This window comes from Ornithorhynchus anatinus, chromosome 4 (genome assembly GCF_004115215.2).
Source record: "Ornithorhynchus anatinus isolate Pmale09 chromosome 4, mOrnAna1.pri.v4, whole genome shotgun sequence".
Classification (NCBI taxonomy): domain Eukaryota; kingdom Metazoa; phylum Chordata; class Mammalia; order Monotremata; family Ornithorhynchidae; genus Ornithorhynchus; species Ornithorhynchus anatinus.
The window spans coordinates 27,983,804-28,008,692 of record NC_041731.1 but is presented as its reverse complement, the minus strand read 5'-3'; the positions used below and the strand labels follow the sequence as shown (position 1 = coordinate 28,008,692).

The 24,889-nt window shown below is 48.2% G+C and overlaps 2 protein-coding genes across 6 annotated transcripts in view; one reads left to right on the top strand and one right to left on the bottom strand.

Annotated features, from left to right (window-relative positions):
* The window catches only part of ASTN2 (astrotactin 2), an 869,558-nt gene that overhangs the window by 551,821 nt on the left and 292,848 nt on the right, over window positions 1-24,889 (top strand). The window lies entirely within an intron of this gene.
* On the bottom strand, window positions 14,625-24,439 carry TRIM32 (tripartite motif containing 32). Of its 3 annotated transcripts, none has more exons than XM_029062732.1 (2): window positions 24,359-24,439; window positions 14,625-18,377 (listed from the first exon to the last, which is right to left on the bottom strand). In XM_029062732.1, the coding sequence occupies exon 2, from the start codon at window positions 18,289-18,291 to the stop codon at window positions 16,282-16,284; it is 2,010 nt and encodes a 669-aa protein (XP_028918565.1). In that variant the 5' UTR covers window positions 18,292-18,377; window positions 24,359-24,439; the 3' UTR covers window positions 14,625-16,281. The 3 variants fall into 3 exon arrangements, with proteins under 3 accessions (XP_028918565.1, XP_007660034.1, XP_028918566.1); XM_007661844.3 differs by lacking the exon at window positions 24,359-24,439 and adding an exon at window positions 21,109-21,523; XM_029062733.2 differs by lacking the exon at window positions 24,359-24,439 and adding an exon at window positions 19,234-19,355.

Sequence of the window (24,889 nt, the reverse complement as noted above, 5' to 3'; positions counted from 1 at the left end):
ATACACCAAGACCCAGAGCCAATCAGATTCCTCAGTGGGGCCATCTTTTCCCTTAAATAGGAAGAGACTATACAGCATGTGTTTAATTAAACCTTTATCCACCCACGAGACTGTCATTTTCTACTCGATGAAACTTCCTAAAAAAAGAATGTAGTCCCAATTTTAAATTGTGCCCATATGGAACAGACTTTCCTCATGCTTTCATCATAGATCCTGTTGAATGACAGCCTCCTCTTCAGATCGGGGCTTCCTTCCCCAATCACCTTGCCTCCTCTTCAGTGCTGGGTAAAGCTTTATGCCACAGCAGAAGTCAAGAATGCTGCTTTGATGGATTTCGTCTCCTGTTGGGAGGTCAGCTTGGCCCATTGGAGACATTTTGATGTAAGCCTCCTTGGACTCACACTTGTCCCTCATTTCACCTGTGTTCTTTTTGGTCTTTTCTGGAACCCGGATTGAAGTCTGCCATTATGGAAGCCCCTTGGGCACTGTCTTAATGACCAAGCTCTCCTTCTGAGCACATTGCCTCTCAGAAAACATTGTCTCAAGGGCACAAGGAGTTCCATGGACAGTCCAAGCCATAGTTGTGAGTCCCACAGGTCTGGGTCCAAACACTTGTCACATCCCAACTTGACTACTCTATCAGCCTTCTTGCAGACCTTCCTGTTTAATAATAATAGTAACAATAATACTTATGATATTTAAGTACTATGTACCAGGCACTGTACTAAGTGCTGTGTAGGATGCAAGCAAATCCGGTTGGACAAAGGCCCTGTCCCACATGGGGATCACAGCCTCAATCCCCATTTTACAGATGAGGTAACTGATACCCAGGGAAGTGAAATGACTTTCCCAAGGTCACATAGCAGACAAGCGGCAGAACCGGGATTAGAAACCATGACTTTCTGATTCCTGGGCCCATGCTTTGACCACAGTTATTCACTCTACTGTCCTGATCACTTTTTAATAGGCTTTTTGCATTACAACCCTTACCTCAAAAATCTCCAGTGGCTACACATTCCTTATGGAAAGCTGACAAACCTTCAGTAATTCTCAATTTCTCTTTCCTTGTAGGCATGTGATCATGCTGAGCTATGCCTTAGATTTCTAGGCCACTTTTCTTAGGGACTTGTTAACATTCATCTTATCTTTTTTTCTCCCAACTCTGTGAGAGGTAGGAAGAAGCATGTCTTATCTTCATTTTACAGATGGGTAGTCTGAGACACAGAGAGGTTGGGTGACTTGCTCAAGGTCACACAGCAATTTGGTGGCAGAGCTGGAACAGAAACCCAGGTGTCTTGTCCTCTAGCCCCATACTTTGTCCAGCAGCGCTCAGTGCTTTGAAGAGTGTTCAGTGCTTAGAAGACTGCTTGGCACATAGTAAGTGCTTAACAAATACCATCATTATTATTATTGTTATCCATCTTTCCTCATCCCAGTGATGTGAGGATAAAAACTGCCCAAGAAGTATTTTGAGGAGCTTGGAACAAGTGGCAGTAGGTTATTATAATAGTATTTGTCCAGAGTATTAATCTGAACAAAGAGAAAAGTGATAATGCTCTCTTAAGTTAAAGCATTTCACAGGGTAGGTTTAGTGGGAAACCTGGCAGGCTCAGCATTTTGGGAGACCTACGCCCTTTCTCCATTGAGAAGGTAATAATTGTGGGATGTGTGAAGCACCAAACACTGTTCTAAATGCTGTGATTGGTACAAAATAATCAGATTGTACACAGTCCCACATGGGACATACAGTCTAAGGAGGAGGGAGAGCGGGTTTTGAATCCTCATTTTACAGATGAAAAAACTGAGGCACGCAAGAGTTAAATGACTTGCCACAGGTCACACAGCAAGCTTAATGGATAGAGCATGGGCCTGGGGGTCAGAAGGTCATGGGTTCTAATTCTGGCTCCACCACTTGTCTGCTGGGTGACTTTGTGGGCAAGTCATTTAACTTCTCCAGGTCTCAGTTCCCTCATCTGTAAAATGACATTAAGACTGTGAGCTCTATGTGGGACAGGAACTGTGTCCAACCCGATTATCCTGTATCTACCCCAACACTTAGAACAGTGCCTGGCACATAATAAGCTCTTAGTAAATACCATTATTATTATTAGTCAAATGGCAGAGCCAGGATTAGAGCAGATCCTCTGACTCTCAGTTCTGTGCTCTTTCCACTAGGCCATGCTGCTTCCCAGTGTCACTTACATTCCCCCACTTCTCCATCTCTCCTCCTAATCACATACTAGAGGAGGACATGGGAGATTTCTGTCCTAGTTTTTGTAGCTGGGTGCAGTGGCCGCTGTGAGGAGTCGGGTAAGAGGAAGGGGTGGGAGATTCTGTAGCTGACAGAGTTGCACTCTGCCATTTGACACACCTAGAGAAAATGACAGTAAAAGTTTCAGCCTATCGACTGCAGCTTCCCCCTCCTGGACACTTTCCTGCTCTTCTTTCTTTGGCACAAGTGTTTGGAAGCAGATCAAACTCCAGTAGCGATTTGTTCTTGTTCTTCTTTTTAATGGTATTTATAAATCACTATGTGCCAGGCACTGTACTAAGCACTGGGATAGATACAAGCTTATTAGCAAGGACACAGTTCCTCTCCCACATGGGGCTCACAGTCTTATTCCCCATTTTACCAATGAAGTAATTGAGGTCCAGAGAACTTTAGTGACTTAACCAAGGTCAACAGCAGACAAGTGGCGGAGCCAGGATTAGAACCCCGGTCTGTCTAACACCTAGGTCTGTTCTTTATCCACTAAGCATTGCTACTCCAGTTCTCATCTTCATTTGAACATCTGCTGAGATTACCTGACTGGGGGTACTGGTGTCATAAGTGCTAGGGGTGAAGGACGGTATTTTCCACAGACCCCTGCCTCTTGGGCCCTGGGCTGAGAACCAACAGATTCATTTTGGGTTGAGGCCTGCCGTTTAGCCGAGGGGATGAGAAGAGCTATAAGCCCCTTCCCCAGCAACTGAAACAACAGGAATCCAATTATGGTAATAAAACCTCCCACAGTTTGGAGGGATTCTTAATGCTGTGAAAACCCCAAAAGGTGCCCTTCCCTCTAGCTTCAATCACTCCTTCAGAAAATAAAAGTAGGGATGAGTGGAGGGGGAACAGAGCATGTTAGCAAAGCAGGTTTGATTTTGTTTGAAATGATTAAAGGGGTTTGTTTCAGGTCTGCCTGGCTCTGGCTCCATGTTACCTAGCAACACTTTAACTCATTATAGTGAGGACAGCTGAGCCGTGCCTCTGAAATCGACCTGACCATTGATCCACTTGGCTGGAGCCAGCCTCGGTTTCCTCCTCCACTGGCGCCTGCTCCTGCTGCCACCGGCTCCTCGTTAGTCATGACGCTGCATCTGAGGAGGTCTTGATTCAGCCAGCACCTCCAGAGAGGGGGATTCCTTCCCTGTACAACCACTGCCCTTGCCAGGCACAGCTATGCAGAGGACAGAACCTGGACTACCAGCTATGCTAGAAACTAAGCCTGTCTGTCATGCAGAGCTCAAGGGGTCTGCTGCTTTGGTGGCCGACTTAGAACGAGAGAGAAAATCCCTCAATCAGTCACCTACTGGGGGTGGTGCATTGTACTAAGCTCTCGGGAAAGTAAACCAGAAGCATGGGGCCTGTTCTCTACCCTTTGGGAGTTGAGTTCTAATGGAGGAGAAGAACATAGCAATATTTACAACAATGTCATGTGATGAGGATGGGTATAAATAAATACTCAAATGCTAGAGGTGGTTGTTGGGGTGATTCAACTTGGTGTGTTTGGAATTCATGAGGGAGATTTTAGGAAGACTTTTCACTTGAAGAGAACTACAGTTTGTTGAATTTGGGAGGGAGAGACATGAATGAGTCCATGTTGGAAGTGACTTGTCCCACCAAAAGAGAAGTCAATAAAGGCACAATCTCGACCTGGAAAGCCAAGAATGTTCCCCTGGTAAGGAAGGTGAGAATCTACTGGCTATGTAGCACATGGACATTTTTTTTTTAGTTTGTGGGGTACCAGGCTAAGGGAATCTGGGGTCATTTTTAGACAGCCATTCTGTTTCTTCATATCACTCTAAGGTCTATGATTTACATTTGCAGTCACACAGGCTACTGATTCCCCTGAATCAGCTAACCAAGGAATTGTATTTATTGAGAGTTTACTCTGTGTGGATCATATAACAACCCCCCCCCCCAGCCCCCTCCCCAGGATATCAGTCTTTATTCTAAACCTAGTTTGGACTCCTGCCATTTAATCAGACCAGCCTGCCCTCAATCCAAGACACAGGTCAGATCTCTCTTTGAGTACCCATATGTGACTGTTGCCAGGAAAGAGCAATAAAGCTGTGTTAACAGCCATTTTGTATGTGAGAAGTGCTTCACAATTGTTATCCTTCCCTCTACCCATCCCAGGGTGATAGCAGATATCACTATGCCTACGTCACAGTTAGCCAAGGCAGAATCAGCATGGCCTAGTGTAAAGAACATGGCCCTGGGAGGCAGAAGGACCTGGGTTCTAGTCCTGGCTCTGCCACTTGTCTACTGTGTGACTTTGGAAAGTTACTTCACTCATCTGTGCCTCAGTTACCTCATATGTAAAATGGGGGCTAAGACTGTGAACCCCATGTGGGACATGGACCGTATCCAACCTGGATTAGCTTATATCTACCCCAGCTCTTAAAACAGTGCCTGGCACATAGTAACTGATTAACAAATACCATAGAAAATCTGTAAGTGAAGTTTTTCAGCTCTATTGGACATGGCCGAGTCAGGAAAGAGATGCCCAAGTGACTGCTGAAGGGGTAACTAAGGAGAAGCAGCAGCAGCAACAAGATGAGTTTTGGCAGAGGACTCTCCTAAAGAAAACACTGAAGCCCAACTTTAAATGATGCTGTGTTTCTGGAACTTCATGGGAAGCCAAAGTGGCAAGTAGATCCAGCCTTCTTCACTTGGAGCTATTTATATATTCTCCTCAAATAAGCAGCCTGTCCCTAACACACCCTCTGGTGTTCTGTATCCTCAAACTCGACAGAGAAGAAGCACAGGCCTAGGAGTCAGAAGGACCGGGATTCTAATCCCTGCTCTGACATTTGTCTACTTTGTGACCTTGGGCAAGTCACTTCACTTCTCTGTTTCATTTTACAGATGAGGTAACTGAGGTGCAGAAAGGTGAATTGACTTGCCCAAGGTCACACAGCAGGCAAGTGTCAGAGCAGGGATTAGAATCCAGATCCTTCTGACTCCTAGGTCAGTGCTTTATTCACTAGGCCACACTGCTATTCTCTCACCAAGGCATCCCCCTAATTCTAGCCAAGGCCAGCTATATGGTCCAAGCTCTTGCTGTCTTTGGATCCCAGCCTGTTCTTGCTGAATAACACATCTTTACTATGACTGCCTCTTAGGCGCTCAGTAAATATCACTGATTGATTGATTGATAGTCCACATCCCAAATAGCTCTTCCCTTGGGCTTCCTAAACCCTGTTGGTTAGTCAAGCCAGCTGAGGTTGGGGTACTCATGGAAGGCCATTAGGAGAAGGATCACTGTCACCAAGGAAAGAGTCTTCGGAGTCTTTCCCTCCTCTGTCCTTCCTGGATATTCTAGGTGAAGTCAAGGACCGTGTGTTATCGGAGGTGTGGGTGAAAAAAAGACAAGAGAATTCTCCTTTACTGGTATTTATTGAGTGCATACTGTGGGCATAGAGCACTGTACTAAATGCTTGGGAGAGTACAATACAACAATAAATAGACACATTCCCTACCCACAACAAGCTATAAAGCTGGGTCCTTAAAGACTAGGACTTTAAAGAAACAGTGTGGCCTAGTGGAAAGGCATGGATCTGGATGCTAATCCCAACTCTACCATTTGCTTACTGTATGACCTTGAACAAGTCACTTAACCCCTCTGCACCTCAGTTTTCTCACTGGTAAAATGGGAATTCAGTACTAATTCTTCCTCCCCCTTAGACTGTGAATCCCATGTGGGATAGGTCTGTGTTTGATCTGATTATATTTTACCTCTCCTAGAATTTCAATTTTCAGTCACATTAATTGAGTGCTTACTGTGTGCAAAACACTTGAAAGATTGCAATAAACAGATACATTCCCTGCCCACAATGAAGTTACAGTCTAGAGGGGAAAACAGACATTAATATGTATAAATAAATGAATGACAAATAAGTACAACGTGCTGTGGGGCTAAACTTAGTACCGAACTTAGTACTGAACTTAGTGCTTGGTACATAGTAACTGCTTAAAAATTATACTATTATTATTATTAGAGATCAATCAGTGCTATTGAGGCATACTGTGTGCAGAACACTATACAAAATGCTAGAGATAATTCAATGTATCAGAGTTGGTAGACACATTCCCTGCCCAAAAGGAACATACAGTCTAGAAAGGGAGATAGAAATTAATGTACAGAAATAAATTGCAGATTTGTGTGTAAATGCTGTGGGAATTAGGATAGGGTGAATAAAAGGTGCAAATCCAAGTGCAAGGGCAGTGCAGAAGGGATAGAGAGGAGGGGAAATGAGGGCTTAGTTGGGGAAGGACTTTGGGAGGAGATATGATTTTAATAAGGTTTTGAAAGTGGGGAAAGTGATGGTCTTTTGGATATGATGGAGGAGGGAGTTCCAGGAATGAGGCAGGATTGGGCAATTGGTCAGTGGCAATATAGTTGAAATTGAGGTAAAGTGAATAGGTTGGCATTAGAATAAAGAAGAGTGAGGACTGGGATGTAAGTAGGAAATCAGAAAGGCAAGGTACAAGGAGGAGACCTGATTGAATGCTTTAAGGTCAATTGTATGGAAATTCTGTTTGACACAGAGGTGGATGGGCAACCAATAGAGGTTCTTGAGGTGTGGGGAAGCATGGAGTGAATGGTTTTGTAGAAAAATGATTCAAGGAGCAGACTGGAGTATGAAATGAAGTGTGGAGAGACAGAGGCAGGTAGGTTAGTGAGGATGCTGATGTAGTAATCAAGTTGGGACAGGATAAGTGCTTGGATTTACATGGTAGCAATGTGGATGGAGAGGAAAAGATGAATTTTAGTGATGCTGTGAGGATAAAACTGTTAGCATTTAGTGAAAGATCAAATATGTGGGTTGAGTGAGAGAGATTAGTCACAAATAATGCCAAGATTACAAGGTTTTGAGACAGGGAGGATGCTGGAGATGTCTACAGTGATGGAAAAGTCAGGGGGAAGAGAGGGTTTGGGATGGAACATGAGGGTTTCTGTTTTGGACATGTTAGGTTTTAGGTGTTGGCAGGGCATCCAAGTAGAGATGTCTTGAGCCGTGCAGAAATATGATACTGGAGAGGAGAGAGATCAGGACTGGAGATACGGATTTGGGAATCATCCTCATAGGGATGGTAGTTGAAGCCAAGAGAGTAGATGAGTTCTCCAAGGGAGAGGATGAAAATGGAGAATAGAAAGGGGAGCTAGAACTGAGCCTTGAGGGCCTCTCACAGTTCATTCAATTCAGTCGTATTTATTGAGCACTTACTGCATGTGGAGCACTGTACTAAGTGCTTGGAAGAGTACAGTATAATGATAGACATATTCCCTGCCAACAATGAGCTTACAGTCTATAGTTAGAGGGTGGGAGGCAGAGGAGAAACCTGCAAAGGATACTGAGCAGGAGTGGCCAGAGAGATAGGAGGAGAACCAGGAAAGAACAGGGTAAATGAAGCCAAGATTACAAAATGTTTCCAGGAGATGGGGATGATCCACAGTGTTAATAGCAGCTGAGGGGTTGAGGAGGACTAGGATGGAGTAGAGGTCATTTTATTTGACAAGAAGGAGATCAATGACGAACTCTGAGAGGGCAGTTTCCATGGATTGAAGGGGACAGAAGCTAGATTGGAGTGGGTCAAGGGAGAACTGGAAAAGAGAAAGTGCAAATGGAAAACGTACACAACTCATTCAAGGAGTTTGAAGAGGAACGGTAGGAGGGAGGTGGGGTGATAACTAGAGGAAGTTGAGGGGTCAAGGGAGGGGTTTTTTTAGGGTAGGGAATATATAGACATTTTTGAAAGCAGTGGGAAAGAAGGGATAAGAGAGCGAAGAGTTGAAGATGGGGGTTAGGAAGGGAAGAAGGAAGGAAGCAGGTGTTTTGATAAGGTGCAAAGGGATAGGGTCAGAGGTGCAGGTGAAGAGGGAGGATTTTCAGAGGAGGTGGGAGATCTCCTCTTGAGATATTGCTGCAAATGATGGGAGTCAAGAGTCAGGAGGAGGGAAAGCCTGGAGAGGAGAGGGGAGATTTTAGGGAGATGTGGAAATGAGGAAAGTTGTCTTGGTTAGACTTCTGAGGGAAGTGTATCCTAACACTGTATAGAGGATGATTTTTTATTACCTTTCACTCACACTATCCCTTTTTTTGACATCACAAACTTAGTATTTTTCATGCAGAGTTTTGTAGGAATCCTTAGAAAAGCAAGTTTTTTAAGTCCGTTTTTCTCCTTTAAAATTGATTCTTCTGCCAAAAATTTGAGTTTACTCCCCAAAATACATGCTGTGAGTCAGTGTACTGAATAGCCATAAGAGCAGCTCATTGTAATCAGAAATTGCTGAACACCAACTATAATTAGTATAAAATGAATTTAGTGGGGGTTTTTTGAGGCTTTTGTTTACTTCTCTGAGCTAGTGACTAATGATGTGAAAAAAAAAATCTAGCCATATACAAAACTAGTTTTTAAACACAAGCTTCTGGGCTTTTTATTTTCCTCCCTTGACCTCACTTAACCTCAGCAAAAAGTCAAAACGTAGCTCAGCTATTTTAATCAAATCATTAGCTCCCAGACTCAGGTTCTGTGCTCTCAGCTTGCCCTCAGAATAAAGTTCTGCGGCTGAGTTATACCTCTGTTCTAACAACACTCCAAAGAGGTTTATTAATTAAGAGACCAAGCTGAGCTTGATATTGTAGCCCCCAAATGTGACCGAAACCACTTCTCCATAGTGGCTGCATTCTATGCCCCAATCCCCCAGAAAAGGTAGCATTTCCTTGACCTGAAATGAGGGAACAGTTCTTTTGGCACAGCCTCCAAGAGATAGTTGTGTTTGAGTTCTCTGCACCAAAGTTTCTGGGCTCCTTTAAGGAGAGTCATCCAGGCTGGGGTTTCTCAATAAAAATAATAATAATAGTAATGAAAAAGGTATTTGTTATGCAAGTACTTTGTGCCAAGCACTGTGCTCGGCACTGGGATGGATAAAATACAGTCAGATTAATCAAGGACTAAGATGGAGTAGAGGTCATTTTATTTGACAAGAAAGAGATCATTAATGACCTCTGAGAGAGCAGTTTCTGTGGAGTGAAGGGGACAAAATGGAGATAAAATGGAGATGATTATTATTAGTAATAATCATAAAAGTCATGATACTTGTAAGCATTTACTTTGTGCCAAGCACTATTCTAAACACTAGGGTAGATACAAGTTAGATAGCTTGAACACAGTCCCTATCCCACATGGGGTTCACAGCCTTAATTCCCATTTTACAGATGAGGGAACTGAAACCCAGAGAAATTAAGTGACTTTCCCAAGGTCACAGAGCAGACATATTGGTGGAGTTAATATTAGAACCCAGATCCTTCTCCCAGGCCATGCTTAGTGGATAATGCAGTTCCTGTCCCATATGGACTCACCATCTAAGGGGGAGGGAGAACAAGTCCCTCCACTGATTGCATAGTACTCACCTGCAGCCCTGGATCACTTCCACAGTTTACTTCCTCTGCCCTTGTGTTTGAACTGCAAAGCACTGCTGGCATAAACACGAATACCTGGCTGACCTCACACTACTACAATACATCCTCACCTGCTATTCCTCTGCCCCCTCCTCCACCCAACAACAATATTTTCCCATCCTTATTGACTCCCATACCAGCTGTTTCAGACATTCAACTCCCTCCACCATCCCTCTGCCCACTGCCCCGCTCCAGCCCAATCCCCGTCTCTTTCTCCTAATGTCTTGGCTATATAATTTTTTGATAAAATTGAATAGATCAGGTGTGAGCTCCCTAATATCTCCCTTGCAGATCTTCAGTCACACTCTTCTCCTCCACCCTCCCCAATGTTCCCATATTTCCCAGCAGTATTTCAAGAGGAAATCTCCTGCCTCCTCTCCAAATCTACCCACTCCATCCGTGCCTCCACCCTATCCCTTCCCATCTTATCAAAACATTTGCCCATCCTTTCTTCCCTCACTGACTGCCACCTTCAACCATTCACTTTCAAATTGCTTCTACCCCACTGCTGTCAAACATGCCTATATCAGCTATCCTAAAAAAAAAAAACAAAAAACCCTACCATTCCTCTCCAAACTCCTTGAATGAGTCGCCTACACCTGCTGCCTCCACTTTCTCTCCTTGACCCTTTCCGATCTGACTTCTGCTACCTTCACTCACTGCAAACTGCCCTCTCTAAGGTCACTAATGACCTTCTTGCCAAATCCAACAGTCCCTATTACATCCTAATTCTCCTCAACCCTTTGACAATGTGGACTACCCCCTTCTCCTGGAAACATTATCCAACTTGGCTTTACTGACACTGCCCTCTCCTGGTTCTCTTCTTATCTCTCTAAACACTCCTCAATTTATTTTACAGATTCCTTCTCTGTCTCCTAACCCCTAACTGTGAGGGTTCCAGAGGGCTCAGTTCTAGGTTCCCTTCTAGTCTGCATACCCACTCCCTTGAAGAACTCAGTTGTTCTTATGGCTTCATGGTTTCAGCTACCTGCCACTCTGTGAGTGACTCCCAAATTTACCTCTCTAGCCCTGACCTCTCTTCTTCTGTACAATCTTGCATTTCCTTCTGCCTTCAAGGCATCACTACCAGAACATCCCTCCAGCATTTCAAACTAAACATGTCCAGAACAGAACTCCTCATCTTCCCACCCAAACCCTATGATCCCTGTCTTTCCCACCACTGGAGATACCACCATTATCATTCCTATCTCACAAGCCCATAACCTTGACATTATTTCTCATTCAACCCACATATTCAATTTGTTACCGAATCCTGTTAGTTCAACCTTCAAAACATCACTAAACAATGACCTTTCCTTTCCATCCAAACTGCTTCCACAATTAATTCATTCATTCAATCATATTTATTGAGCACTTACTGTGTGCAGAGCCTTGTACTAAGCACTTGGAAAGTACAATTCAGCAATAAAGAGAGACAACCCCTGCCCATAACAGGCTTACAGTCTAGAATCCAAGCACTTATCCTATCCTGGCTTGATTACTGCATCAATCTCTACATCAACCTACCTGCCTTCAGTCTCTCCTCACTCTAATCTACACTTCACTCTGTTGCCTGGATCATTGTTCTACAAAACCATTCAGTCCTTGTTTCCCCACTTCTGAAGAACTTCAGGTGGTTGCCCATCCACCTCTGCATCAAACAGAAACTACATATCTTGGCTTTAAAGCACTCAATCAGTTGGCCCCTTCCTATCTAATTTGCTGATTTCCTACTACAATCTAGTCTGCACACTTCCTTCCTCTTGTGCCAATTTATTCACGGTAGCTGGATTTTGTCTGTCTCACCTCTGACCTCTATACCTTGTCCTTCCTCTGGCCTGGAGTTCCCTTCCAGTCCATATGAAACAGACTACCACTCTCTCCACCTTTCAAGCCTTATTAAAATTCACCTCCTTCAGGCAGCCTTCCTGGATTAAACCCTCTTTTCCCCTATTCCTTCTCCCTTCTGTGTCACCTAAGCCCTTGGATCTGTACCTTTAGGCACTTGAATTCACCCCACAGTCAGCCCCATAACACTTATGTACATACCCATAATTTATTTGCGTTAATGTGCCTCCCCCTCTAGACTCCAAGCTCCTTGTGGTCAGGAATCATTTCTATCAACTCTGCTGTACTGTAATCTCCCAAGTGCTTAGCTCAGTGCTCTACATATAGTAAGTGCTCACCAAATACCAATGATTCACTGGTTTATATGTATTGTTTGGAGGGAGCCAGGTTCATTCATTCATTCAATCTTATTTATAGAGCACTTACTGTGTGCAGTGCACTGTACTAAGCGCTTGGGAAGTACAATTCGGCAATAGATAGAAGCAATCCCTATCCAACAACGGGCTCACAGTCTAGAAGGGGGAAAAAGACAACAAAACAAAACAAGTAGAGAGGCATCGATAGCCTGGTTTCAGAGAAGGCAAGAAGGAGGAGTGCTCAGGTCAGGAACAGGTTGAAGATGAAGGGGATTTCGAACAGGATGGAATGCAGGTTTCACAGGCCGCATTTATATGGAGTCATGGAGTGGAGGAGTGGGGAAGTGGTACAGGGGCAGAATGGATGGGAGTGGGCAGAAGTGAAAGTGTGTGATGATGAGGATGGGTGATTTGGAATGGCAGTGAGAGAGGAGAACCAGGATGTGGTGAGCAGAGGGTAGGCTGGAAGAAGACACAGTCAAGTCATATTTGCAAGAAAAGGAGCATCACTTAGAGGATGGAGCATGGGCCTGGAATCCAAAGGACCTGGTCTTTAATCCTGGCTCTACCACTTCTCTGTGCCTCAGTTACCTCATCTGTAAATTGGGAATTAAGACTGTGAGCCCCATGGGGGATTTGGACTGTTTCTAATTTAATGATCTTGTGCCTACCCCAGCATTTAGTACAGTGCCTGGCAAAGAGTAAGCACTTAACAAATACCATTAAAAAAAAGACATACAGCCCCTAGTCCTGAGTGCAGCTTCCCAGATTCCTGAAGGTGAGAAGGGATACTCTAGATGTGATGGGCTACAATCTGATGTCTGGAGAGGGTGTGTCATGAGCAGTGATGGTGTGATGGGCTCTGTGTCTCTGGCAGTGGCCTGGGGGGTGGCAGGGAGCATTCTGAGTCATTTTTGTATTTTTCCAGAATGGCTTTACACCGTACAAAAATATGTGGCTGTCCTGCTCACCAAGGCATATCATCAGCCTATACTTAATTCTGGGTCTCCCGAAGCTCGAGGGAATAAAAGGGATGATATCCACTTTCAGAGGCGTTGGTGTTGAAAGTGCCTACCTCTTGACAGCATTATTCTAAAATTGAAGATTCCCACATCAGCAAAGATAGTCCTATCTGTCCTTCAAGTCTCTCTGTCCCTGCCTCACCTTCCATTATTTCTCTCTGTGTCTACCCCCTTGCTCTTTTTCTTCCTTCTTCAGCCTAGCTGTAAGATCAAATGCCTTGTACCGGCTCGAAAAAGTATCTGTCAGACCGGTCACAGAGAGGCCCCACTTTAGCTGCCTGGAGGGTATAAGATATCTTTACCTGGGAAAGGGATATAAGGTATTCATCGATAGGAGGCGATAAGGTGTTTTGCCTTGCCAACCATTGACCTTAGGAGTCACCGCGGCAGCAGGGATGCGATCATAGGCTTCTTAGTGGGGCGGAGACAGGGCTTTCCCAGATGCTCCTTGCGACTCGACAGTTCACAACAGGAAAGCCCGTTAAGGAAGGAAGGAAGCAGTCCATTAACTTCAGCATCAGGAGCATCTTCCCACGGGGAAGATGAACAGAGCTCAAGCGGTTGCATTTTTAATCTCATTCTAATTAATGGCCACTTAATATGAAGAGCTAGCCCGCTCTAGGAGGAGGGACAGAAGGGCAGGTTCCATCATCTGGGACCCAGGGGCTTTCCTCGAACCTGACCGAGATATCGATTTGCACCTTGGTGATGGCGGCATGCTTCCACAGAAAGTCAGCCACGGTCTTCAATGGAATGAATAAACAGGACTGTGGAGAGGCAAGCAGCTGCCAGCACCAACGACCTGGGACTAAGACATGTATCTTCATCAAATCATCATCATTAATATTTATGGGACCTTCACAATGTGCGGTGTCGTACTCTGCTTCCTGACCAGCTGGCTGCCCTCCTGTGCCTTCTTATCCACAGTTGTAAAAGGGGAAGGACATGGGGCATTCTACCTCCAGAGGGGTATCAGGTCACATTATAACCAAGTGCTAAATAATTGGCCCTTTGCCTCCCCCTGGTCCCACTGTATCCACAGAACAGAAAAGTAATGTACAATCCTCAACTCCTGCCTTACCTGTTGGTAACCTGTCAACCAAAGAAGCAGCATGGCTTAGTGGAAAGAGCACAGGCCAAAGAGTCAGAGGATCTGGGTTCTAAACTCAGCTTTACAGCTTGTCTGCTGTGTGAGCTTGGGCAAGTCACTTCACTTCTCTGGGCCTCCGTTTCTTTCTCTGAAAAATAGGGATTAAGACTGTGAGCCCCATGGGGAACATGGACTCTGTCCAACCTGATTAGCTTGTATCTACCTTAGTACAGAGTACAGTGCCTGGCACTTAGTAAGCATTTAACAAATACCATAAGAACAAAACAAAAGGGATCCTAGGTGTGACTGGCAGAGGGCTGTGCTACCGAGTCCCAGTGGAGAAAGGGCAGGGAGGAATGATCTTTCCGCTAGCAGCAGGGCTGACAGAGAGATGTTGTGGACGTTTCCTCCAAGCTCACTGACGTTACTGAGTTCTCTTTTCAGCGGCAGATTGAACAGAAGGCTGCTGCCTCGGTTTATTTTCCGGGAACCACCTTACTCTGTTGACAGCAGAAACTGATCTCCCACCTCAAGGCACTCTGACAGATAAAGTGTTTTTAATAATGAGACGAGCAGTTTGTGATACACTTTTAATTGGATCAATTTTCCTCCTATTACACTATCTTTTCAAATCAGACCCAATTTCATAATCAAAGGCGAGTTTTCTCCGGGAGGAAAGCACAAGACAAACTAGTTAAGCACCCTCTTTAATTACTCTATTTCCTCTCCAAGGGGAGCTAATCACAACAGGAACAAAAAATTATAGTTTCAAGTCAGGTTGCCTGGCCAAACGATCTTCCCAGTGAATATAGAGCGGGTGGAAGAAAAGCTTCCCCCACATCTATGGCAGGACGGCCATGACTTCCTTTCCCATTTTGGGACCTAATATACCAGGGCAGCAGTTTTCTTCAGACAAATTTTTAGGCATCTACACTAGATCCTTAAATATATCTTCTTAAAAAAAAAGTTGCATCCTTTCTCAGTAGCTCCCTAGTAATTAGAAGGCCGTACAGCTGGAGATTTAACTCAAAACAGCTCAGTGGAGATTGAAAACCACCAACAATCGTACCAATTGGGGTGGAAATTTTGACCTCCCCAACCTGTGCAGTTGGTTTGGAGGGGCCAGAAAAAACAGTTCTTTCACAGTGGGCTTTTTGGATAATACTGCTTGCTAAGAAACCCAATTTCCCCAGATGGCTACTTCTGCATAAAAAGGGCCCTCCCACATTTAGTAAAGGAAAGAGCATGGATGCTGGTAGAATCACCCCTAATTATTTAGTGCTAAGGCAAGGAAATGACACCTGAAACAAAATGTTTTACCCTCCAATGGGATTAAAAGCCAGATAAATATCAAGTGAAGGGCCTTGCAGTAATGAAGGAGAGAGCCATTTTTCCCCCTCTCTGTTTTAAGTTTCTCAGACAACACAAATCACAGACCATTGGAACCCTATCAAGAAAAGGAGGGGAGCACACTTGCGGGCTACGGAAATTACAAATGCGTCCACCATTTGTCACATTTGATCTGGTTTACTAAAGTATTTCCCTACTTTGGCCACATTTCAAGTCCCAGCACCCACTGGGAGGCAGGCCACATCGAAATTGGTTATTCCCGAGAGAGTTTTCGGCAGAAACTGGTGGGGGGGTGGGTGTCAGCTCCTCCTTTCTCCTCCATACTTGGCCAAGGCAAATCCTGTTGTAGAAAGTTATTTCTGGTCCTTGAAGAGCTCAGCTGAGTAGTTAGTGTGCACCCACCCTCCGGGTGCACTGCACTTGATTCACGCTGGGAGAGGTGAGTTGGGCTCAGTCACAACACGATGGGGACAGGACTTGTGAAATGACACTGATGGCGAACAAGGAGCAAGGGAGAACGGTGTCCCCCGACGACATGCTAATTCTACAGGGCAAGCGGTGGTCCCGGTCCCCAGGAGGCACGCCGATGACCCCCAGGTCTCCAACAGAGTTGGCAGCTGTTCGGCAGGGTGTCCGCCAGTGGGGCTCATCGGTCCTGGGAACAGTAAGGTGGAGGCACAGACCAGTGGCAAGCCGGGGCCTCCAATGCAGCCTCACACCCGCTTTCCTCGCTGGATCCTTCAGATCCTTCGAAGTCTAGACAGCCAAAGGGACAGGACTTATACACACCCCCAGAAACCCGCGAACCTAACTTATGGCACCACCAACCCCTAGAGGGGCTCCCCAGAGACCACTGGGGTGAGGGGAGGCCCTCTGGGCCTTCCTAAGGGGTGGAATATCTCCTCAGATGGTAGCTGTAGATCTTGATGCAGTGATCCCAGCAGTCCAGCACCAGCAGCTGTCCCTTGGGGGTCAGAGCTATGCCCACGGGGCAGGTGAGTCCCTCCCGGATGAGGACACTGTAGCCCCCACCCTTGGGGAAGTGCAGGATCTCCTTGCGGCTGCTGTCGGCCACGATCAGATCCCCGCGGGCGTCCACGCACATGCCGGCGATGCAGCGGAAGTCCTCATTCTCCGAGAAGAAGTGGCTGATCTGGCGGCCCAGCTGTCCGTCGGGGCCCACGGAGCCTATGGAGAAGCCTCCCTCCAGGTGGTGCTCGATCTGCCGGTTCTCCAGGTTGAGGCCCAGTCCCTGGGTGAAGTAGACAGTCCCCTCAGCATCACAGGTGACGAACTTGGGCCTCACGGCGCTACAGAGGCAGCTGTACTTGACCACACCCACCGCTCGGTCGACCGTAAAGCACCAGAGTTTGCCCCCTTCCACGTCGGTGACCACGAACTGTCCCGAGGGCAGGGCTGCAATGCCCCAGGGCTTGCTCAGCTGACTGCGGTGGCAGGCCACACAGTGGCCCTCCAGGGTGTAGACCTTGACAGAGTTGTCGTAGCTGTCGGTCACGCCAATCAGTCCCTGGCTATTCATGGCTACTGAGAGCGGGGTGAGGTTGGGCAGGTCTGCCCCTAGGAAGCTAAGCACGAAGCTGTCGATGCCGCTGGGGCTCCGACGGATCTCCCTCAGGAAGCCCTTTCGGGTGAACACCTGGATGCGGTAGTTGCCGCGGTCGGCCACCAGGACCTCCCCCTGGCCCCCGACATGCAGGCTGACGGGGAGGTTGAACATCCCTGGGCTGCTGCCCTTCGATCCCATCTTCTTGAGGAAGTGGCACTGCTGGCCACTGGCCGCAGGCTCAGGGCCCCTCTGCCGGGCCGGGGAGGCCCCGGGGCTGGGGGCCGCCTCCTCGGGGCTCGGGTCTTGGTCTCGGAAGGCCGCTGCAGAGGTGGAGGCCACGGCAGCCTCCTCCTCCTCCCCACCCTCCGCCTCCCGCCTCGCCGCCCACAAGTCCTCCAGTCTTACAGTCCGTGGCTTCCTGACCGCCTGCCCGATCTGTAGTGGGCCCACGTGGCCCACCTTGAGGAACTCCACCTCCTGAAGGGTCAGCTCCCGGAGCAGACTGGCACTCGGCTCCAACTCCTCCTCCTCCTCCTCAGCGGCCGCCGCCGCCTCCTCCTCCTCCAGGAGGGCCACATCCCCCTGCTTGATCTTGGCCAGGAGGTAGTCGCAGCGAGACACCGCCTGCACAGCCGCGATGTTCAACAAGTAGGCCTGCTCCTCCACCACTAGGGTGTTGGCTTTCTCAACCTCCACCAGGGAGCTCGTGAAGAACTTGCGGGAGCGGGCCAGCTCCTCCTGGACCCGGCGCTCCTCGCGCCCATATTCCTGCAGCACCGCCTTGGAGCGGGCCTGCAGGTCCTTGGAGACCCCCTCCAGGGCAGCCTTCCGCTGCTGCAACTCTGCCATCTGCTCCCTCAGCCGGGCCAGCCTCCGGCCAAAGCCCCGCCGCCGCTCCTCGGCCGCCTCCTTGACGGGGAGCAGGGCGTGGCTGGGGCCCGGGTGCCCCGCCTCCCCGCAGGGATCGCACAGCACCACGCGGCACGTCTTGCAGAACTGGCGGGGGAGACGGCGCCCACAGGCCCGACACAACGGGAGTCCCACAGCCTCCCCCAGCCCCGCAGTGTCCAGGATCTTCAGCACCGTCAGGTTGTCGGTCAGTTGGGCCAGGCTGGTGAGGCGGGTGATCTTGCTGCAGAAGGGGCAGCGAACGCCATTGATGCTGCCTGCCAGTAGCTTCTCCAGACATTGCTTGCAGATGGTGTGGCCGCAGTGGAGGAGCTTGGGCCGGAGCTGCTCCTCTGTGAAGGACTCCATGCAGATGGGGCACTCCAGAACCTCCCGCAGTGCCTCCAGGTTCAGGGGTGAGGCTGCCGCCGCCGCCATGGTTCTCCCAGATGGGTTCCCGCTAACACGGCCCCGATGATGCCCGCTTGTCGCCTGCTTTCATGCCATGAGGCTCTGACCCCTGCCTGAGAGAAGAGAGGGAAACAGTGATTCATCCACCCATCACCTTGACACGCACACAGACCCAGGCTTATTTATCGACTCTGAAGGGCCTGTTTGGCTCTCCTCTGTCCTCAGTGGGAATTTAGCCCAGAGTCGGTCCACTACGACTTAACCCCTGCTGGTTGCCAGCCAGCTGGATAGATGGAAGGATTTGCCTACTCTCGACCTCAGGTCCAAGATGATGGTCAGAAAGCCTCGGCCCTGAAGCAGCATCTCCTGGTTCCCAACTGCTCCCAAGAGTTCCCTGGCTGGGCAGGGACTCGGAAATGATCAGCCCGTCCGGGGAGAAGCAAATGTCACTAGACCATTGAGCTGCTTTAGCGTTAAGCCTCGGGAGGCAAAGGTGTGAGGAAAATATCAAAGCACAGTAAGTGCACAGTGGTAGTACTCCTAAGACTTCTAACCGCCCCCAAACTGTGGCATTCTTGAAACCCGGCCCAAGGAGTCCAAGCACAAGGTGAGAGGTGAAAGGACTCGGCTGGTCAGTTCCCTTTGATTAAGACATTTTGATTTCCCTCTTAGTTGGAGCTAACGGAAAGGCTGCCATGCGCAACAGCTCAGTACTTTCTCCTTCCCAAGCAGCGTCATCACTCTTTTTTTCGTGCAAAGTTTGGAAACTGAGCTTGCGGGAAGACGGGGGGAAAAGGTTTTTCCCCAAATGACAAAGAAGCAGGAATGGAGAGGTGGCTGGAAAGCACACAGCAAACACTGAGCTCCTAAATAACTCTTAACTCTGCCAGGTCCACCTGGTCCGGTCACGCCCTTTCACCAGTCCGCTCCTCTTTCCCTCGCATCCCAGCTCCAAATAGCTTCCCTCACCTCATCAGGGAGGCCAGATTCTGGGCCCCAGTGGGCTGCCTGGACAGCTCCTCCTTACTTCAGTCCAACAGGATATCTGCTCTCTGTCCCAGCCACTGCAAACAGCCTAATTACATATTTCCACCAATCTGTGAAATGCCAGAGAATATCATTTTTTGAATCTGTGACCCTATATCCTCCCCCATCCCTCTATCCCACCTAAGTCATGAGATGGCTCTTCTCTTTGTTTGACCTGTCCACTTGTCTTCCCTAACATGGCCACTGCTCTTGCCCTCACCCCAGGTTGTGTGCTGGTGGCCTGTCTATGGCCTGAACTAATTTCAGTGAAGTGAAGCCTGCTCTTCAGCAACCATTTTTGCTGAAGAGGAGTTCAAGTTCCCCACTCGGGTGCAAGACAGAGAGGTTGCTACCATTTTTTTTCCTCCTGCCCACTTGCCTGGACAGAAATGAAGTCAGTTCTATTTCCCATCTACAAAAGCTGTTTTCACAAAACCCTCAGCGTGAAAGAGAGAAATCTCCAAAAACCTCTAGACCCTCTGCACCTTCCTGCCACAGACTAGGGTTTTTAGAAAGCAGTGTGGGTGAGTGGAAAGAACACAAGGCCGGGAGTCATGAGACATGGTTTCTAATCCCGGATCTGCCACATGCCTGCTGTGAGACCTCAGGCATGTTGCTTCACTTCCCTGTGCCTTGGTTTCCTCATCTGAAAAACGGGGATCCAATACCTGTTCTCATTACCCCTTAGAATCTCTCATGTGCTTCGGGGACTGTATCTGATCCGATTGCATTGTCTCTACCCCAGCGCTTAGCACAGTCTTGGCAGAGAGTAAGCAGTTAAACATCATAATTATCCCTATTATTACTGATTCCCATGTCCTTCCCTCACACAATGAAGGGACCAACTAAGGGGAGCACCTGATTCTTGGAAGTCCCAGCATCGCTTATTAAAGGGCCTGGCACGAAGCTACCATTTGAGACTTGAGCTTGTTTTTTTCCCCATTCCAGAACAGAGGCTTGGCACCTTATCACTGCAATGTTCCTGTTCCTTGATGGGGTGGAATTTCAGGTTAGGGTCACTGTCCCAAACCTTTATGTGTGGAGAAAGAGCAAAGTGCTGAGATGTCCCTGTCAGACAGACAAGCCCACCCATCTTACTGCTGGAGTTCCAGGAGTGGAGCAGCCCTGTGGGGAAACCCCAGGAATGAGGCTGTTGCTTTCACAAGCTGACCTAGTTTGTGAATAAGAGATTGATAGCTAGTGGACACAGTTTTTGTGCTTTGTTCCCATTCCTCCAAATGGAGGAACCTCAGGTAATCAAAAGTATTTATGGAGTGCTTACTCTGCAGAGCATTGTACTAAGCACTTGGGAGAGTTCTGGAGTTATTAGACAATCTCTGCCTTCAAGGAGTTTATTACAGTCGAGACAGGGGAGTCCTCCAGAAGCAGAACTAGATTGTTGTTTTAATGACTGTGATCTGTAAGCACTTACTCTGTGCCAAGTTCTTTACGAAGCACTGGGGTACATGCAAGATCAGACAGTCCATGTCCCTCATGGGGTTCACAGTCTAAGGTGAAGGGAGAACAGGTATTGAATCCCCCGTCAGAAGGTCAAGAGTTCTAATCCTGGCTTGTCTGCTTGTCTGCTGGGTGATCTTGGGCAAGTCACTTCACTCCTCTATGGCTCAGTTCCCTCATCTGTAAAATGGAGATTAAGACTGTGAGACCCATGTGGGACAGAGACTGTCCATCCCGATTTGCTTGTCTCCTCCTTAGCGCCTAGTACAGTGCCTGGTACATAGCACTCAAATACCAGAATTATTATTATTATTATTATTAAATGAGGAAATTGAAGCCCAGAGAAGTTGAGTGACTCACCCAAGGTCACAGAGCAGGCAAGTGGTGGAGCTGGAACAAGAATCCAGGTCATGTGATTCCCAGACAAGTGCTCTTTCCACCAAGTCATGCTGCTTTCTGGAGCTGAGATACAAAGTCTATCACATGGGTTGGCCTCACCCTGCAGAGAAAAGACTGATGTCCATCAGTCAAACAAGGAGCTTTGGTTTCAGGGTGCTCCTCTGGGAGCATTCAAGGGGAACTAGACAATATGAGTGATTGGGGAATTGTCAGCAGGGTTCTTCTCAAGTGGGTCAGGGGCACTGGCAGCCACCACTTGCCCAGATGGTCTGTACCAGAAAGGCGACTATTTAGAATTATCTGCTTAAAGCCCACCCACTTGCTGCAACTGGAGAAGAAACCACTGAATGGAGCTTTGGGTGAATCCAAATAATCCCTTTGGATTATTAAGCATCAACCCAGACCCCCACACCCAGTCAACATTGCCTCTTCTTACAATGTCATGAAGCCTAGAACACAACAGAAGGGGTGATATTAATGTATGTTACAGGACCTTTCGAAAAAGCCCGTCAATGACAAATGAAGAACCTTCAGCCAATGAGGCAATAATAGGTTTGATGGCAAGGCTTCTTCTGTCTAGGAATTATACGCAGCCTGTGTAGACAAAGTGCCCCTCCTTATTGTCTGCAAACATTTGGATAACTGAAGCACTAAGGATGTTACAGAAACAATAACAGTCAGCGATACCTGTGTGAACAGAGCAGGTGCAGGAACCCATTTCCAGCACCAAGTCCCACGTGACCCTGCTCTCCCAAGTCCTGCATGGGCGATTTAGGAATCAATCAATCAGTGGTATTTATTAAGCTCTTTCTAGGTACAGAGCACTGGTCTAAGCACTTGGGAGCCTGGACCAGGGTCCAGGCCCCTTAAATTGGGATTGACTATCTGGCCTGGGGGCCAGGGAAGACAATCCAAGGGGTGAACAAAGCAGAGAGAGTATTTGGGGGGAGGAGGGGCAGTAATGGAAACTACTGCCACAGCAATTGAGTTCCTGGGGCAATTGAGAGCCCAGGATCATTCCTCCTCCTTAAAATGCCACTCTCTCCAGTTACTCAACTTCCCAAGGTAAGGGGCTCTGGGCTGATGGAAACAATAATACTAATAACAGTGCTATTTAAGTGCTTATGATGTCCCCAGAACTGTAGGCAGGGAAGTTGTCCGTTTATTGTTACATGGTATTCTCCCAAGGACTTAGTACAGTGCTCGGCACACCGTAAGTGCTCAATAAATATGACTGAATGAATGAATGTACTGAGCTCTGGGATCGATACAGTGCAATCACTGTAAGCGCTCAATAAATACAACGGAATGAATAATTAAAGGGCAGTGGAGCTATCAAGAAGTGAAGTGGTCAGGGCTAAATGCTGCCTGGAGGGGGCACAGAAAGTGCTTGACAACTGTTTGTCTCCAGCCGTGAGGTAGACAAGGCCCTAAGAAAGTGTCTGCAGCCAGCCCCCAAAGAACCCCTTAATGAACAGATAGAAGATCAAACCTAATCTCTCTTCTTCTCTGCTCCGCTCTCCCAGTCCCCTTCAGCCCTCTTTCCAGAGCACTACCCAGAACCACAGACAAGTTTTTGTCACAACATTTCCCCAGTTGCTCTGGCCACATGGTACAGGGGATCAAGCTGGCTTGGGAGATTAAGTTGCCTTCTCCCTGGGCTTGCCTCTGTCTGCTGCTTTCATTCATTCAATTGTATTTATTGAGTGCTTACAATGTGCAGAGTACTGTACAAAGCACTTGGGAAAGTACAATGCAACAATAAACAGTCACATTTTCTGCCCACAATAAGCTTACAGTCTTTCCAGCTGCCTATGGCTTCTGGTACTGCCTTGAAGCATCCCTTGGCAGAAGGCCTGCTGCAACCTTGCTGGGCCAGATGGTAGCACAGGGGTTTGGGGGAGACAAAAGGAGTCACCCTAACACTTCTCCCCAGCTCCTGAATTTGACTCTCTCTCCTCCCTCTGGAGCTCTCCCTGCTCTCAAGTCCCATTGTGGGCACCTTCTCAATCACAGGTCCATCCCTGTTCCCCATAATCTCCTTCTGGTATCTCCCCCAGGCCCCTCGGTCCTCCCTGGCCCTACCCCTTTAATAATAATAATTATGGTGGTATTTGTTAAGCGCTTACTGTGTGTCAAGCATAATCATAATGGTGTTATTTTTTAAGCACTAAGTGCCAGGCACTGTACTAAGCGCTGGGGTGGCAGTATGGCTCAGTGGAAAGTGGGTGGGCTTGGGAGTCAGAGGTCAAGGGTTCTAATCCCAACTCCGCCACTTGTCAGCTGTGTGACTTTGGGTGAGTCACTTAACTTCTCTGTTCCTCAATTACCTCATCTGTAAAATGGGGATTGAGACTGTGAGCCCCACATGGGACGACCTGATCACCTTGTATCACCCCACCCCCCGCGCTTAGAACAGTGCTTCACACATAGTAAGCACTTAATACATTATTATTATCATCATTATACAAGCAAATAGGGTTGGACACAGTCCCTGCCGCAGGTAGGGCTGAGGGTCTCTATCCCTTTTTTACAGATGGGGGAAGTGAGGCCCAGAGAAGTGAAGTGACTTACCCAAGGTCACACAGCAGACAAGAGAAGCAGCGTGGCTTAGTGAAAACGGCCCGGGCTTGGGAGTCAGAGGAGGTGGGTTCTAATCGCGCCTCCGCCACTTGTCTGCTGTGTGACCCTGGGCAAGTCACTTCACTGGGCCTCAGTTCCCTCATCTGGAGACCCCCAAGTGGGACAACCTGATTACCTCGTAACTACCCCTGCGCTTAGAACAGTGCTTAGCACTAGTAAGCGATTAACAAATACCATTTTTAAAAAGGGGGGGGGCAGATCTGGGATCTTTACCCCGCCCCTGCCCCCTCCCATCCCCCTCCCAATGCATCCAAGGCCCAGCTCGGCCCTGCAGCGCCCCAGGCTCTGTCCCAAGGTATCCCCCCGCCCATCCCCGAGCTGGAGGAGGACCCCCCACCCCCGGATCCCCCTTCCCCCCTCCCCCGGCCAAGGTCTTGCCGCAGACCTTCGCCCCGCCCCCCCCGTCTCCCCCAGCTGGTACAGTCCGAATCCCCCGGACCCCGAGGCTGCTCCAGCCCGGCCGGGCCGGCCCATTTTGGGGATGGGGGTGCCCGATCCGCCCCGCCGGGCCCCTCCCACTCCTCCCGAGGAGCCGGTCCCCGGCCCGCCCCACCCTACACCGCCCTACCTCGCTGCCCGCCGTTCCTGCCACCGCCGCCGCCGACCTCATGTGCGCATGCGCAGCCGGCGGCCCCCGCGGGGGGCGGGGCTCTGGCCTCCGCTTGTCAATCACTCTCTGAGCATCCTGGGAGTTGTAGTTTTTCCTTGCCCACGGCGGCCCTCGCCCCCTTCTGCTCGGGGGAACCATTCGGTCGTATTTATTGAGCGCTTTCTGGGTGCAGAGCACTGTACTAAGCGCTTGGAAAGTACAATTCAGTAACAAAGAGAGACCATCCCGCCCCTAAAGGACTCCCGGTCTAGAAAGGAGGAGATACACATCAAAACGAGTCAACAAGCATCGATAGCATCAATATAAATGAATAGAATAATAATCATTCATTCATTCAATAGTATTTATTGAGCGCTTACTATGTGCAGAGCACTGTACTAAGCGCTTGGAAAGAACAATTCAGTAACAAAGAGAGACCATCCCACCCCTAAAGGACTCCCGGTCTAGAAAGGAGGAGATAGACGTCAAAACGAGTCAACAAGCATCGAT

Excerpts from the sequence above, each read along its gene's own strand:
- TRIM32 (XM_029062732.1), bottom strand. The coding sequence starts at position 18,291 with ATGGCGGCGGCGGCAGCCTCACCCCTGAACCTGGAGGCACTGCGGGAG.